The 18,283-nt window shown below is 36.1% G+C and overlaps 1 protein-coding gene across 1 annotated transcript in view; it reads right to left on the reverse strand.

Annotated features, from left to right (window-relative positions):
• Positions 1–18,283, reverse strand: part of TFPI (tissue factor pathway inhibitor) — a 42,428-nt gene that overhangs the window by 5,366 nt on the left and 18,779 nt on the right. The window contains exons 5-10 of the mRNA XM_075511172.1: positions 17,014–17,214; positions 14,485–14,505; positions 7,918–7,956; positions 4,526–4,702; positions 2,849–2,944; positions 2,275–2,367 (exon numbers count right to left, since the gene is read on the reverse strand). Coding sequence (XP_075367287.1) covers positions 2,275–2,367; positions 2,849–2,944; positions 4,526–4,702; positions 7,918–7,956; positions 14,485–14,505; positions 17,014–17,214 — 627 coding nt within the window. The remainder of the gene's footprint in view (positions 1–2,274; positions 2,368–2,848; positions 2,945–4,525; positions 4,703–7,917; positions 7,957–14,484; positions 14,506–17,013; positions 17,215–18,283) is intronic.

Below are 18,283 nucleotides of genomic sequence, written 5' to 3' on the forward strand. Positions count from 1 at the left end.
CTTCATTTTCTCTCAACTTTCCCAGGATAAAAGTTATTTTAGATCTTGCAGCAGTGTAAGAACAGAACAATCTTCACTCTGCAGAAAGTTCATTGCTGAGAGATAGCACTAGAAGTTTCATGTTTATATGCAGAAAATTTGTTTTGTTTGGCCATAGAAGAGTTTAATTTTCTGAATATCAGGAACTTTGTTGGAAATCTATTAATCTGATATCATTACAGAGTTATACATACCACCAATAATACGTGTTTTTTCTTGAAATCAAGAGGAAATAGCATTTCAATTGTGAGGTAAGGTATTCCGTAAGAGACAACTCCTTGCAAAATTTTTTTTAATGGTGGTCATGTATTTAAAAAAAAGTAGATACACAGCCAGGGCAACATACATGCAAAACAGATGTTACAGTGGCAGACCAGCTACTTTGCCTGTGCTTGAGAAGATGGGCATCAGTCACTCCATCCCAAACAGTCCATCCTGACCTCATATGTGCACCAGATTCTTGTCCCTCACTGAGGGCCATGGGGAGTCACAGGGGATGTTTGTGTGAGATGGCTCTACCTTGCAACTTCAGTTTACATCTCTGCCTCTAGTAATAGCAGGAATGGAAGCTATGTTCTCCACATCTCTCTGGAGAAATCAGCTGTCAGTTTTGGCCCTATCCTTCCTCCCCCCATAGTAGGATTGCACAAAGCACAAGATTTTAGCCCATCCCAGCAGCCTGAAAGGTATAGGCTGATAAACAGAATGGCAGCAGGTGGCTGCACGGGGCAGGCTAGTGCAAGACTGACAGAGATTATATAGTAGGGAAGAACCTGTGGGGTCTTCAGAGTTTTCAGTGAAACACACTGGTCCTTCCAAGGTCACATTTCTTACCTGACCCATTCAGCTACAATGAGCCCAACCCAGCCTTGTTCCCTGACCCTTTCTTCCACCAACTTCTAAGTCTTCTCTTTCTCTTACCCTCACCTTTCCCTCCCAAAATTGCTCTACCAGAAAATTCACTATTGCTGACACAACCAAGAACCCTTCAGTTTCCTCTGAGAAAACATAGTGAATCATGTCCTTTTGCTTCTATAGATTAGTTGTTTCAGGGATTTGGGGATTCTTATTATGAGTAAAAACTTTCAGGGAATGTGTACGCTCTTACGTCCCTAGACTTATTACCAGGCCTTAAATCATTCAAATATTTTTCAGTGATGTAAGTTGCCAAAAGCTTTACAGTTTTATATTCAGTCATTTTAGTAACAGAGTGCATTGATGCTTTGTATGTGGTAAACAAACAATCCAACTAACAAAGAAACTTACCTCAACCCAACAGTGCATGTGGATCACAGTGCAGGCAAAAAAAAATAGAATACAACACACATTCAAGCTTTATTACATATATCATTCTAAGCAAAGAGCACAGGCATGTTATCCTACATGCCCATTATCTTACAGATCATATTAAACACAAAAACCTTAATGAATTTGTAAGCCATCACTCAATCCACAAAAGTACAAGTAAGTGTAAATGCAAAAAAACCAACATAAATACTTGGTAAGAACGCTCAGGCTTTTTCCAACTGTTTCTTGTTTCCTCTTGCATAACTGTGGATCATAAAAATGACATGCCTCAAATTCAATCACCCTTTACATTGTGAGCAAGTACCAGCAATCTGTAGTGGACAGCCTTCAGCTGTAGAAACTGTTAAAACCTAGCCCTCCTCAGTAAAGGTCCAGATTCTCATCTGCGTTATAATACATAGTGCAAAAATACCTTGAAGCAGACACAAAATTAATTCACACTCACTTTGATAATACTCAAATGAAGAACTGACTTTAATATGGCCTTAGTGAAAATAAAAATTTATTATGATAAATATACTGTGCCATATTCCCAAATCCAAATATGGTCCTTTTTAAAGGGTAAAATGAGCTTTAAATCAGCTGCCAATTAGATCCCCACAAAAATATTAATTTTGACTAAAAGAACTCTGCATCACTGCTTTTGCTTTTGGTCTTTAAATTTTTGTATTTATCAGACCTTCAGGAAGCACACACTTTCAGAAGAGAACAAGAAGTGGTCAGTCTTCCACTTTCTGATATTTATGGAAGATCTGAAAGTAGCAATATATTTCTTTGCTTCAACTTTCTCTGCTTATCAAAACATTTGACATAGATGGAAGCCCATTCTTTAGTCTCAGATATGCTGGAAAATGGGTGGAAATGGAAAAGCAATCCAGAGTGCATCTAAAAGACTGAGAGCCAAGAACTACAAAAGTGAATTCTTACCAAAAAAAAAGGGAAACTGGTTGCGCTTCTCCTTTGGGGAACTGCTGTTCAGAGTGTTGGACTTCTCATTTGGAGCAGTTGGCAACAAATTGACTAAAAGGAAAAAAAAAGGGTGAAACAGTAAGTGACAGGTTATCTAGACACAGCAAAGCTCTGAAAATAAGCTATGATTGGTACCCATTTGCCTTGCTCCGTGCCAGTATTAATACCACTAAAAGGCAGCATTTCTTTAAAGTCCCAAAAGCATAGGGCACTGATATGCTGAGGCAACTTTGGGATGGATTCCTTTTTCTTCTTTAATTTTACTGATATAAGAGTTAAATCAAACATGGCTTGGTAAGGTTATTTTTATATTACTAGCAGACATTCTAACCTTTGCAATTGTAAACCTTTTCCAAAATATGTATTACTGACAACAAAATGGCTATGAAGCTAGTTTTAATGTTACTGAATTCATGTGCTTATGTATTTCAACTAACATACATATCTTCAAATAAATGGGAAAATGAGTGGACAAAAAAGGAGTGTCTGCATTAAAAAAGGACAACTATAAACAGCAAAAGCAAATTCTTACCAAAAATCCCAGGAAACTGGTTGGGTTCTTCCTCTGGGGAACTACTGTTCACAGTGTTAGGATGCTCTTCAGCTGGAACAACTGGTGATAAATTTGCTAAAAGAAAAACGAAAGGAAAACAATGAGGAAAAAGCACAAAAAAACAATTGGTATCAATGATTCAATATCAATAAGGTAAAAACTTTGATCTATTTAAACCATGGAAATGGCCCCTAATCCTCTCTTTCTTCTTGGGTATTCATAAAAATTTACATGGAGGTGTTATTTCAGATTAAAGTCAGAAAAAAGCATTCTGCAACTTTTAGTCTAGAAGGTAAAGGTGGAATCAGAACCCAGGAATAAATGCTTCAGCAAAGGTAGGGGAAAAGCACATGGCTCTATCGGTATATCTTTTAAAAAAACTTTAAAAAAGAACCATAGTGGGTCTTTCCTTTTCTAAATGTGAATAAACTCAAGTTCCTCTTGCCAAAATGACAGATTATGAAACAGTCCTGGACAAATGTCCACTAGAGACAAGCAAGACAAAATGGTCTGGAGGCTCTGGGTGGGAAAATATATTTGTCCTATGAATAAAATGAAGTACTTTGTGAAGGGGAGAGGAGTTATGAAGGTTACTATATTCTGATATAGAACAATTCATAGGAACTAGTAGGATGAGGAAGTGGATGAATGATCTATGGTCAGTCTGACTGGATGTTTTGTAGCCTAGATGCACAGCCAAATCATTCAGAAGTGAGGGACAGGTTTCCCATAATTCTTTGGTGGGAACCCAGCAATGCACGATAAGGAAACAGTAAAACCAGAAATTCCTATATTGGCACCTCTTTTCATTACAAGACTTGGTTTCAAAAGAGTACATTCAGATGTATATGTTAAAAAAATATATATTTTAACATTTTATGATATTACAAAGCCAAGCAGCTGGCAGATTTTAGATTACAGAAAAAGACTTATGTGGCTGTAACCAGAATAGGTCCATTTCTTCATCCCCTCTCATTATAATCTCTATTACTGTAAACGCTCTGCCTTCTTCAATGTAGGTACCAATATTTTTACAATATATTTCAAACCAAATTTCCCCAAATTTCTGTCCTAGAAAGTGTGTTTATAAAATTTTTCCCCTAATGGCAAGTTTAATGGAGAAATGTGATGCTCTAATGTCAACGTACAGCCAGGAAACAGTACTCATTGTGGACCAAAGCTCCTCTTCAGTTGAAATTGATGTTACTTTAATTACTTCATCTGTCTGTATTGCTTCTAACATTCTGTTTCAAATTACAGATCACACACTATTTGTTTCAACTTAGATATATTAAATAGTATGCAGATTACTGAAAATTAATATTGGGTTCTTTCTTACACACACAGGTTTAAGATATATTTTGCAGGGGGTTGTAGAATTAACATATATGCAGGCAACTAACTGTTATGAGAAAAGTAAAAAAGTAGGAGTCCTGTAATATTCATTAAAATTAATAGTATCTACCAGGTTTTTTTGTTTATATTTTTCATTTTTGTGTTTTTATTTAAAAATACATATAATTAATGCTAATTTCAGATATAAATTATTGCCACCTCAGGGTACCCTAAGTTGCCTTTTTTCCATGCAAGATACCTCCAAAACACAACATAGTTTATACAAGAATAAAACTAAGAATAACGAGGACAACAACTTACAGTTGCCTTGGCAGGTAGTCTGGCATTCTTCCAAATTCTTGAAGTTGTTCTGGTTTCCTAGGCACCCACCATACTTGAATACTTCACATATCTTTGTCTCTTTGTTATAGAAATACCTGGAAAAATAGCCTCGGCAGATTCCAGGGTCTTTCTCATGAAAGCAGAAGTTGGGCTTTTCTATGAACAATGGTAAATGATGAACAGGGTGGGGGAAGAAAAAAAGTCAACACACATTTCAAGACAACAATAGAACTGGAGGAAGTTATAAAATAAACCTGTAACTTCAGACTAAAGACCAACTGTAAAATAACTGCTGCTTTCTTGTACTGCTTTTGTTCTATATATAACACTGCAATATTTTGCTGGAGCATTATAGGGACATATTTATTGCTTTTCTTCCTCTTTTCAAGTAGCCAGTAAATTATATCTTGGAAAATGAGGACTAATGATTCCTTTAAGTGTCCTCCTACATTGAAGCTCTAAGAAGAAAATTAGTTTTTTCTCTGAATTAAAACAAGACTTGAATCTCAGCTGGATCATTTGAATTTAAGTACACATTCTTGTCATTTATGTAATCATTTTAGTCAATGTTAGTGTGAATTATACAGAAAGCAATATTAAAACAGAAGGAAAAAGGAAATAGTTTTAAAAAATGAATTAAAAAAAAAATCTAACAATGCATTTTGTCTGGGACAGTCTACTGCTATAAAAGGATACAGGAAACTGTGAGACAGAGCAGCTATTCTATCATTTTTCAGTCCCAGCTCCTAGTTTGCAATCAGTAACTACAATATCAACCAAAAAAAAGCTAACAAATGAATACTGTGTAATTTGACTGAATATCAAGGCATGATATGGCTTCTGGCAGAGAAGAAAAACACATAGCCATACAATAATCCCCAAATGTTAATTTCTCACCATGTTCATTTTTTCTCAAAATTATATTCTTAGAAGAAAATCATGAAAATAATAATGAAATATATGTGGAGGTATTCTCAAATTCTTGCTCGTAGATACTTTGAAATATGATTCTTGACTGAGCTGACTTGAAGAGAAAAGTGTATTTAGCCATCATATAAGACAATCATATCAGATGTGACATATAAAGGCCTTCCTTACCTGTGAAACTTAATAGAATACTGAGACTAAGACAGTGTGCAGAGGGCTGCCATTTTAATAAAAATGACTATAGAACAATTACTCTGAAGTCCCTAACATTTTTGGAGTAGATTATGGAGTTGTAAAGAGGTTAATTCTATTACATCTATTTTAGCCAAGTATCTATTAAAAATCATTGCTAGAACAAGAATATTATTAAATTCAATTGATGCACATCATATATTTATATAAAACATTATAATAGTTCATAACTAGTGTTTTTCCAAGAAGTAATTGTCAATATCTTGTATTTCAAGTGTCATAAAGCTTCATGAACAGCAAAGTGTCATTTTCAGAGATCACATGTAAAATTAAACTATTAAAAAGTTCTTGCATAAAGTAACAAAATCAACTATTTTAAGCACTCATGTAGTGAAAAATTTTGATTTTTCACTACAAATCGCATTCTCTGTCAGTAAGTATATGTATTCTACAGTTCAGATATTCACTTTTCTCACTATTCAAATGCAGCACCTATTGGTGTTCACAGATTTACAAAACTTAGTTCACATAGACCAACAACTATGAAAGGTATGGGCAAGGCATATGATATGCTTTCAGCTGAGAATGGAAACGAGACAGTTATGTAGACAGGTAGCAGGCAAGAATCTACCAGAGTGGTATCTATTCCATACACCATCTATTAGGAGCTCACAGACAATAGGAGCTACAGAAAATTCTTTCATCAAACATTGCATAATATTGTGAAATAACAGAAAAAGATTATTAGATAATAACTGAGAAAGGAAGGCAGATAATAATAAGGGTATGTAAACTAGACTGCAGGATTATGACTGATTCTTAAAAACAGCTGCTCTTCATTTAGAAAATCCTTATATTAAAACAGTTCTTGCAGAAAAAGGAAATTAAGTTCAAATAAGTTGAGCTCACAGCTAACTTTTATAGCCACTTTTGAAGAGAGAGGTCATGAAGGCAATATAATCCTAACCATACAAACTAGCATTATATTTCTAAATGCCATGTCTTTCTCCAGAGACTCAATATTCAAGACTACATTACTGGAAACAATAGTAAACATGTAATGATGTTGATGATAGCCACGAGCTGAATTTAACAGGATATGTTCTGTTTTGTCATTAAAAGCAGGGAACTAGGGTCAGACCTTAAGGGAAGCAGTGCCAAATGTCTGCAGCATCTGTGGAAAATCAACTTTAGTAACTTCCATAGCATAGAATCATGATTTTTTTTTTTTATACATTAAGAATGGAAAAGACAGTAGACATCAGGAAAAGAAAACCATCATCTCAGATTGAAAATATTCCAGAATACCATTCTGGAGAGATAAATCATTTAATTAGTCTATTTCAAAATGTATGTGCAAATATTGGTATTTCTGTGAGGAGTTAAATGCATACCAATTCGAGAGGAAGAAAGTGGAAGGAAGGATAAGGGAAAGACGGTAAGCAGAGAAAGAGGAGCTGACTTGTGAAGAGGTTTACTCAAGTCTGTATCTGGGTAACTCTGGCTACCAGCACTGGGCTCAATCCAGATAAGTCTCTAATGTGGAAAGAGAGGGTGGGGTGGAATAAGTCTTCACAAGCTCTATGGGAAGTGTCAAACTTAAATATCCTTGTTAGGAACATAGGTTACCTCAATAGACCAACAGTGTTTCAGGCAAGTGATTCTCGGTGCTTACGCATTGGCTATTTAGGAAGTCTGGGTAGCAGGCATTTAAATTTCTGTAAACAGTCTGCCCCTTCAGGAGTGGGAAACTTGCCCCCTTGCTTAATGAGTAATTAGGGGATCTGCCCTAACCTCTGTTAGCTCCTACACAGGCAATGCTTGAAAATTTCTGTTTCAGAGTGATTTTTTTCCCATTTTTGCTAACATTGGAGGAAGCATTTAGATTATTCTCAAAACACACAATAAGAGTTCCACATCATGGCTAATTATATAATGCTTGAATCTCTGCAGAGTCCTTCTTTTCTCTTTATTGAAGAAAGAGAAAAAAAGTGTCATGATATGTTTATTTTGGGGAGAAGAGATTGCAGCTACTCTCTTCACTGAATATTGAAGATATTTAGTGACCACAACGGTCCTCAAAGTCTTTGATGAATACAGATGAAGAAGATTGGGAATAAGAACTCCTTTTAGTCTGACATTCTTGTTTTTACTAGGAGATAGCTTGGAACAATACATAAAGAATTTATCAAGGGAAGCTAAATCCCTTATCATTGTATAAGAGTCTTAGATTACTATGTAAACATAATTACCTTTCTTAATTTTTGCTGACATCATCTTCTGAGGCAATTCTGCAATATAAATAAAAAGAAAAAATTTAGCAAAAGCAGACATGTTAAGTCTCACCTGTGATACCAGGGTGCTTAGCAGTGACTATGAGCACTGAGGAGGAAGCATCTCTTTCCCTTCTTTCTCCTCTTTATTAGAGAAGTAGCACAAAAGCTTGTTCTGGAAGACTGAAGTATCATTTCCTTTGTATGAGAAGACCTGCTACTTTGGAAACTTGAGGGTATGGAAAGTACTGGAATCAAATTATGCCAATGTTGAATTGAACAGAGAAATTCCTCTTCATGTTACTGGAACCAGAATCCTGTATTATGTAATCTTACTCCTCTTTTGAGGTGTTCTTTTGAGGTGAGGGTAACTGAGAAATTAGCAGACTTAACCCAACTGCTGTAGTTACTGATACTGATAATAGCTTCAGAGCTGATCTAGTTAGCAATAAAAACCTCCCTCATGCTATCTAATTCCCTTTGCTATGCTATGTAGTGTCTGAGTAAAGTGTTCGTTATGCTGTTTATGATATTAAAGCCCATTCAGCCAAGTATCTCCAACTACCTTTAGGGCAGTATAGACGACAACCTTGTTTGCACTGTTTTTTAGTGCCTGATCAGCAGTGATGAAATTGCTATTGTCATTTTTAATGGAGGAGCCTGGGTTTTATTGTACTTGCTCAAGGAGCTGGATATCTGAATTCAATCCCACATTCTTTTTCAGCGATTGAAAACAAACCTTCTTCCCCTTCTAGGAGACTGCCTAATCATAAAACTACAAAGGACTCCAAGGAGAGACCGGCTCAGCCAACGTGTAATAAAGGCTGAAATTTTTTTGGCTGCTGAGAGAGAGAAAAGGGGCCAAGGATAGCTTATATATTTTCTATTACAGAGATATTTTGCAAGGCACATGAAACAGTGGCTTCTGGACTTCACCTAAGTCATCTTAATTGCATTGCTTCATAATTCTTGTTTTGTACTTGTACTTTTCTTAATGGCATTATAAAATGCTGCTTTCTCTAAAACTCTCCTTTGCCTACTGACCTCTTGCATCTGAGAGAAGAGATAGAGTGGTAAAGCTAATGCTTTGCTTGAAGTGGTCTGCTGGAAAGCAAATGCAATTTTATTTTGCATTTTGCTGTGTCAGGCAATCAAACACTCTATAATGAAGCAATACATTTGCCTGACCCTGGCCATCTTAGCTACCACAGCCCCCCCTTAAGAAGATACCAATTCCCTATAGTACATGCCAAGAGTAGCAGTTCAGTAGCAGAAGCATATTACAACTACTTTCTACTGCTGATGGCTCTTCCTGCTTCAGTGGATACATGTCTTCTCATAAAGCCTCAGTGTAACCCATGGTCTAGCCTTCTTTGAAACATGAAATGAAAGGGAATTCAAAGGTAAGTATAGGTATTAATCTGAATTTAAATCACATGAATTAGTCTCTCATGCCATGTTTCCCAGAAAGCCTCTAAGTCACACATCTAAAGGACATCTCTGTGACTTTGTGTGCAAGATATAGTTGCTCTGCCCAACTGGTGAGGGTGGGGGATACAGGAGCGCTCTGCCCTATCTCAGCTTGGAGGGACCTACTAGCTCAGACCTCAGACTGAAAACAATTCCCACTGGAAAGTAGAGTTGCTGCTGCACCCTTCCTTGTTATGGAAGCAGTAACAAAAGATACTTGAGCTATCTGTATCCTCACCTTTTCTGTAATTTGTAATTTTAATAAGGTTGCCCCCTCCCTCCCCTATTTATAACAATCTCTTGACAGTCCAAAAGTGAAAGGAATATTAGCAGTTTATTCACCACTCATACCCCAGAGCAAGTGTTTCTAACCATCCTTTATATAGTGATATACCTTCCATGGCTCCTATTTTAAGAGGTGCTGCTGACAACTAATAAGCTTTTAGCATTAGCTGTACTGCCCTTGTGTGCCATAATCCTACCACAGTTTTTCTTTTTCTTCTGGAAACATGGCCTGTGTTATATTTTCAAAGTAAATCTATCGGGTAGAAATTCTATCATGATACATTTGCCTTCCATCTATGGGACAACGCAGCTGGCATCCTTGAAAAAATATTATTTAAAGACAAGACATGCACTTTAGAGTGACATATCATTTGTTTGAACATGCTTCCAGTGCTTCCTATTAGTAGGAGGCTGTGCCTTCAGCATTTAAACCTGGCATTTGACCTAAACCATGGACACTCACATCTGGCCATTTCACTAATTTCACTCAGCTGTCCCCTTCAGGCCAAAATCAGCAATCATACTTTGGCATATGATCTCTACTCTTCTGGCACGGAACAGGAAGAATTTATTGCGAGTTTGGACAGGCCTAGAATGTTTTAATCTTACTACCATGTCAACAGTGTCTTTTTGCTTCTGGTTTCAGTCAAAAAGCCAAATCCACAGCTGAGTTAATTTCTTCTTTGTAAACAAACTGTATTTCTGAGTAGATCTGCTGTGTAAATAATAGACATTAGAATTGCTGTCATGTCCAGAACCTTTTATCAGCAGGTATTTTCCCATGTTAGAAGATTAATTAGCCTAAGATATATATTCACTGCCTTGAAAATTAGAAAAACCTTTGCGCTAGTGATGACATTTGTGATTCTACTCATATCCAATAAACAATGGAGCATATAGGCAAACTCCTCTTAAAAGTAATTTATTCTTCCCTGAAGTGGCGAGCATTGGGCACATGAAACAAAAAATGCAGCTGATTTCTAGGAGACTGGAGTCAGAACTAGGCATCTTGAATCTGAACACTGTCTTAGAGAGTCTTGGAGTGGCCAACCTGTAGTCGGGCTCTCTGAACTCTCTTGTACTGACTTCAGGCAGTTCTGGGAATTACTCATTTCTGTCTTTGATGGCTTATTCATTCAAATATTTTAAAAAAATTGTTCTGATTTAAGAAGCCTGGCAATTCACTCATGTTGGCTCATTTATTCTTGTATTTGTGCTTAATATTGGAAAATCAGATACTGACTATTCACATTATTTCTTCTGAATTTGTATATATATGCCATAACTTCCCTTTAGCTTATTCTTACCAATCTTGACCTTCACATTCTTCAGTTATAATTGTGTGAGTATCTCTTAGATTTTTCTTTATTTTGAAGCATTTTCCTATTACTCATTCTGTCTTTTCAGTCTGATTTCTACAGTTACTACATAGTGATTTTCCTGCAGTATAAATACTGAAAACATTAAGTAAGATGAATATAACCATATACTACAAGACTGCACAGAGCCAGATTTAACAAATAGAAACTACTGAATTATATTTTTTTTTTACTGAATTACGTTGGCAAAAGCAGGTTAACTTACTAGTTTATTTTATGGCTGATGGTCAACAGCATACTGTGTGTGCCACCAAAACATTTCATCTGCTGTTATTTATTCAGACAATACAGAAATAATGAGCCTTTATTGCTCCAGTTCCTCATAGCAGATTCAACACTTGCAGAGTCTTGGATCACTATTATACACACACCAAATACTGTACTTGGGCTGAGTACCAAGATGTAGACACTAAGCCAGTTCTCATTTGAAATAACTTTCAGTTTTATTCCATGGAGTTATGCCAGTTATATACCAGTACAGGATTTGGTCCAGAAGATCTGTTCCAGATATTGATCCAACATACATATCAGTATCAAAATAACAGTATTAGTCAAAATAGCAACATTAGCTTGAAGAAATAATTTTATAGATCTTCACTCATGGCACCTGATCATGACTTTTGGACACTTTTCATTCCAAGTTCTGTGTCTATCAACCCTGCCTTTTTCAGTTTAGCCCTCTGTCTTGGCCTTTAAACTGGACTTGAGTCCAGTTTAAACGCTCCAAATTAGCAGGAAGTCGCATGTTTTGGATGAGATACTGGCAGCTGCAGTCCTGCAAACAACCCTGCTCCAAGCACGGCAAAAATGCTGTGGGTGCAGCTGAAACCCAAAACCAGATACCAGATGTAAAGTACCAAAAGCCAGCCTGGTGACAGAAAAAGAAGAGCTATCTTCACATCCTAGATCCCAGGTCTTTGTGACACTGAATGCTAATCAATAAAAATAACTTTCCATTTTTTATCTTGAAAGATTGTATTCATTAAACTTTGTGGAGCCATAACTAGAAACAGATTAATCACATTTTTCTAAACCAAACACTGTAGAAGTGAAGAAAATGCCTTTTAAGGTAGGTTGTTCTCTTAGAATGACATTGCCAACATTCATTTTTTTTGAACTTATACATACATATTAACCATGGAGTTCAGCAGCAGGCTTCATTAATTTCTGTGCTGAAAATTTAATAAATATGGAAAGAAACTTTTAAGCTGGTTGTCCATAGGGGAAAAAAAAAAATCAGTTAAATCCACGATACAAACTTATGACTCATGGAAGCCATTTGACAAAGGAAGAATTTTAAGTCTAGAAAGGCCATTTGTCAGATAAACAGACAATTACTATGCAAAATATTAATGCCACCATTTGAATAATTTTTAAGTCCTTAAAATTATATTTATCTGTCTTGAATGCTCACGAAAATATCATCAGTCAATTCTGATAGAGATACATCTTCTGAATAACCATACAGAATAAATAATATTAATTAATACTAAAAAATCTGCCCAGGCTGGGTTAAGTAGAGGAAGGACATCAGTTTCTTTAGCCATAAACCTTTACAGGGGTGATGATTACCAAACGCTAAATGCAAGTCTTTTACACCCACACTTGGTGGGTGGCAACCTTCAGGCCAAATTGGAAGCAAGACCAACTTCTGCCTTTTAAGCCTCAAGCACTACATCCCTACCTTCTCTACTAACAAGCACTAAAACTGGCATATTCTGGTTGGAGAAAATGACCCAGATATAGAGATATCAGAATTATCACTTAGGCCTTGATACAAGAAATCGGAAATCTGTTGCTGATTATAAGCTGTGCTATGACGAGCACAAGGCTATTTGCTCTCTTTAAATATTGTAGGGTTCACTTCCTGATCAGGGTGAACAGCTAGACTTTTGATAGGATAATTTGTAGAAATGTAAGAACAAAACATCAGAGGTAGAAAAGGAGAAAAATGTCATTTTCGTGTTAGTTTTGTATACTGGTTAAGCATAGCCCTGATCTTCCATTACTCTGTAATGAATTTCTGCTTCGTTTGATTTTCTGCCAAGAACTGTCATCTGCTCCTATCCAGTAGTTTCTTATGAAGATTTAAAAACATATTACTTGAATTCTATCTTACTTTTGTGTCTATTTTTTTTACTTGGGTATGAAGAATCCAAGACACGAATAGTATAGTCTGGAGAAAAACAATATTGTAAACAGCTTTTATCCTAACTGATTTTTAAAGAAACAAATACAGGTACATGAGCACCAAAATAGTAATCTGCACTTCTAGTAGTATCTGAGACTTCAACATGAAAAGAAACTGAATCACTGACGTAAAGGTTCTTTCCCTTCTCAGCCAGTTCACTAGGAGTTGGCTTAAGACCCATTTCAGATCCAAGTAGGACAGTTTCATTGATTTTGTTTGTGCTTGCATTTAGGGCAAGATGTTTATATTCAGGAAGATGCTTTTCTCCATGTCATCTTTTTTTTTGACTTGAAATGCTAGGTTATGTTATTTAGTGACTAAGGAATTATGATTTCCAGATCATTTTTCCTTGATGGGATGTCATTTCAAGATATACCTTGCTTTAGTATCATTAGCTCTACATTTACCCATACATGACTCCTGAAATCAGAGCAAGACTGTGGCTGATTCTTGCCACTTCTTCCCTGGAGCACATCTGGTCTCTGAGGCTTATTAGTGGATCTTGCCAGAAGCCATCAAAAGATAAGTTTCAAATTAATCCTTAGAGTAAAACGCAATGAAAAACTGCCATTCACTTAAAGAATGAAGTGATCTGATCTTTGCCACTTTAACAAGTTGTTAGTGTAATTTCATAGTGTTTTTTCCATCCTGCTAGAGATAGTTTTATAAGCATGCAATTGTTTGAAAGCAAAACATAATTGATTAGAAAAATAACTGAAATCTGCTTTCATTCTAAAATTTAAGGTTCATAGTTGTGTTTTTTCTTCTTTTTTTTTTTTTTTTTCTTTTGAGTGCATTGTCTGTAGTGCCAGGTACAAATAACAGAAATGCATGGTGGCACCAGCAGATCAGAAAATAGGTGTGAACGGTAAATAATGCCTTGACTTAGTATTTAGTGAGTAAATAAAATGCATGCAGTCTCCTCGCTGGAAAGATCAAAGGGATCAAGACCAGGGATACATTTTAGGAAGGATAGGTTTTCCTCTGTTAGCTGTTCTTCCAGTATTTTCTAACCAGTGAGACTTTGTGCTCCCGTACAACACTTCAGGTTAAATTTTGCTATTATTTATACATACAGTCCCATTGAGGCCTTGATCCACTCAGCCACACTATTCTGGCTTACTTTGTGTAGGTAAGAAAGCAACCCTGCTTTACTCTGTAAATCGTAAACACCATTGGAAATTGTCATACTAGAAACGTATAATAAACGTATATACTCACTTATTCTTTCCCTTGCTGTGGCTGGACTGGATACAGAGGGAGAAAAGTCTGAGTCAAAGAACTGAATTACAGACTTGAGAAATTCGCAAAGCCTATGCTGGACAGTGACGTGTATTGCTGTTGCATTGGTTTGTATTCAAACAAATTGTTCTGTTACATAAACACACCTGCAAGGAAACATCAGCTACCTATATGGGTAGCTGAAAAGTAGTATAAGGAAACACAGAACCTGCAAAAACTTTTAATAATTTTTCATTTTAAACTAAATTTTTCAATTTAGTAATTTAATAATTTCATTAAAACTAATGAAATAATTTTCATTAAAAAGAATTCAATTTAAAATTTTAATTTTAAACACCTGTAACTATTTGGAAAAACTTGATCAACCTTGTGGCAGTATAAATAAGTATTAAGACTAGATAATATAGTATCGAGACTATATAGTTCATACAGACAGAAGAGTTTATACCTACTAGTCAAGTAAATGCCAGACACCCTGAGCTGCACTCCCTGCTCTGATTGTAGCACAGTCTATGGACTTCACTCATTTTTCTGTTACCTTACCACCTTTCTTTTTCTGTCAGTAAAAGGGAAGATAATAAATTGCTTATTTACAGTACCTGGTTTATTGGTATGATGAGTTAATGTTTGCAGATTCTGAGGATTAGAAGCATTATAACTAACAAATATTATTAAAATATTATTTAGGGTAATATGCACATCAGCCCCAGCCATTACTCTGACACCAGGATGGGAGACAGATAATTACTTCGATGTCTAGAATAAATTTAGTGACACATTTCATAGTAATTTTTATCAAGAAATACAGATGTGTTGTGAAACAGACAATGTAACAGATTTAAAGCCTGATCTAAACACTACATAGATGTGAATTCTGGAAGGGATGGGAGATGGCTAACAAAGACATTTACATTTATTACAGACAAAGCACGATGCTATAAATCAGTTTGTCTTATATATATAGTCTGTTGCGGCAGAAAACCCAAAAAAGATCTTCTGAAATCAATGTTCTAATCTGAAATTTCTGGAAGTATTTTTTGTAACATATATAAACTTGCTGTGCTTGAAAGCGACTTATGCTAATCCTAGAAGGTACAAATTTATATCCTTCAAACCAACTCAGCGCCTATAGCACATCAGCAGATTTCCAGTTTTGTGGAAAGGCCCAGGGCCAGAATAAATTATGAAAATAGGGCAAACAAAGTGACACCTACTGAGATCTGCATAGCAGTAGAGTGCTACCTGGGTACATCTCTAATAGGCAGGAGAGATTAACAACTTTCATCTGATTGTGTTGCCCATCCTCAGAATAACCTGTAAACTGTTCTCTACTGCACAATTGCCCAGCATCACTGTCTTGAGCTCAGTAACACTTAATGACATATTTTGCTACTGGGCAAGGCGTTTGTAACTGAAAAGTACCTTCTATTGAGAATGAATCCTTCTATCTTACCTCAAAGTCTAAATAAACAAAAATCCACTTGGGGAAAAAACCCACACAATTGGTATACTATCTGAGGGTTATCACGTACCTTTGAGGAGCTCTTTATTCTGGAATTTTCTTTCTATTTCTATTGCCCCCCCTCAGTACCTCCCTCACTATCACTTCCTGTTTACAGAGCCAGACACATTCCATCTAATTCCCATGAAAGCAAGATCCATATTAGGTATCCAGAGGAAACTCTCAATAAGACTTGAATCCCTTCAGTCTCTAAAAATATGAACTTTTCAAATTTCTAGCTCCACTGGCATTAACTTCCGATTTTAAGAATCTTATAACTTCCATACACTCCTGTGAGGAACAGGAGTTGGTTACTTTCACAAAGCTGAAAGCCTTGGTTAATTACAAGGATCATTTTTAATAGTAAAAACAGCACTCACAAGACACTTTCTGCATATTCTGCTGTGTATCATAATTTGGATCTCATTTTCCTCTTTCTAATGATTAATTGATGAGGTTTCAACAAAACAGATCTTTTATGACAAACAGCTATAACTGATATTTTAAATGAGAATTATTTACTACTGTAGTTCTAATTATGTTGAATCATAGCGGATGTCCAAGATTTTGGACAGCTTCTATCAGCTTCTCACGTGAAGGAGAAACCTGGGATCAAAAATTGGGTTAGATACTCTGAAAGCAATAAAGAACATCTGTGCTGCCCACCAGCTTAGCGCAGCCTCAAAATCAATTTCACTTTAAGAACTCATTCAAAACAGCGCTCTAGCTAGAAAATAAGCTTTCTTGCATTGGTCTTTCTATTCCACAGGTCCACTAAAAAAAGTCACACTTATCTTTCCAAATCCTGAATGTTTGCTTGCACAATGTAAAATCATTCAGATGGCTACTACACAGTATAATACTTGGGAACATAATTAGAGGCATCACATTACTGTATTAATAGGAACTGAAGAGGGCCTCTACTTCCAAAATTCGTGTGGTTTGTGGATGAGAAATAACAGATGCAAATGAAGAACCGATAGGAGGATAAGAGAAGGGGTACTGGCCTGTTACAACACACTGCTTCTGACATTCTTCCAGTGTTAGAAAGTTGTTCTCATTGCCATGGCATCCACCATATTCAAATATTTCACACTCACGGCTTTGAATATTGAAGTAATAGCGCATGTGGATTGCTTTGCATGGACCTTCATCTGCTTTCATGGCACAGACTGAATGCCCTAGTTTCAGTGGTGGCAAAGCAGCACCTGTAATACAGAGGAGAAGTAGAATAACTTATTAAGTTAGTTTGCTTCACTGCACAGCAAAATTTCAAACTGAGATCACTTGCTTCTTCTGCTACAGAGGCACTGCATGACATCTGGCTGTAAAGCTCTGAACACACTAAATATAGATGTAAAAAGAAAATCATCATCTGCATTGGAACACAAATTCCATTTAATCAAACCAAATGTGTGTTTCAATTTTCAACCAAAACAGCTCATATTATAAATTTTAACTCCTTATCATAAATGTCTAAATAGCTGTGGATAGTGGCTTGTTCACAGGAGCTAGAGAGCAATTCTGAACAACAAATACATTGAGAAAATCCTGGTAGCTCCCAAAGACACAATGACTACCCCTGCATAACAAAGGCAGAAAGAGGGTTCCTTGTGCTCTCTTCCATGCACTTCTAATAGTGAACATAGCTCATAAAGACATCTCATAGTAAATAGTGTGGGATGACCTAAGCAAGACAGCCCTGCAGAGGGCACCATTCCCCTATCAGATTACACTTTAGTGGTACCTACACCCATCCGGTACAATTGAAAGGTCATCATACTGTATTTTCTTTGATCGCGCTGTTCTTGCATTCGAGGTTTCAAGAACTAAGAAGTACACAACTGGAAAGTTAAGGTGAAAAGAAACTATCTTTTCAAATCGTGTCATTTCTATGTCTTTCAATATGCATTATTAGGTTTTGTAAAAATTGTCATATATATTGTGAAGAGCACTAGCAAAGTTTTACACCGTCAATGTCTATAAGGAAATTCTGACTGATGATCCAGTTTGTGAAACTGTTCCCTTATCAATATATGGTTTAATATATTTTCCTGTTTTGCTTTTCCAAGGAACTATTTTATCCTAGAGAATTTTGAAAGCTTTACAGAGCTTGTGTGCTTGCAATAGCAGCCAGAAGAACAGACCTGGAATTTTATCATTCATTCTCCCGAACCTAATCAGACGTTGATGCCTCTTAACATGTATATGCAAAAGTATCTATCAGTTCTCTTTGCAGTGGCCCAGGAAACAGGTGAAAAAAAAAAAAAAAAAGGA

This window comes from Mycteria americana, chromosome 9 (genome assembly GCF_035582795.1).
Source record: "Mycteria americana isolate JAX WOST 10 ecotype Jacksonville Zoo and Gardens chromosome 9, USCA_MyAme_1.0, whole genome shotgun sequence".
Lineage (NCBI taxonomy): Eukaryota > Metazoa > Chordata > Aves > Ciconiiformes > Ciconiidae > Mycteria > Mycteria americana.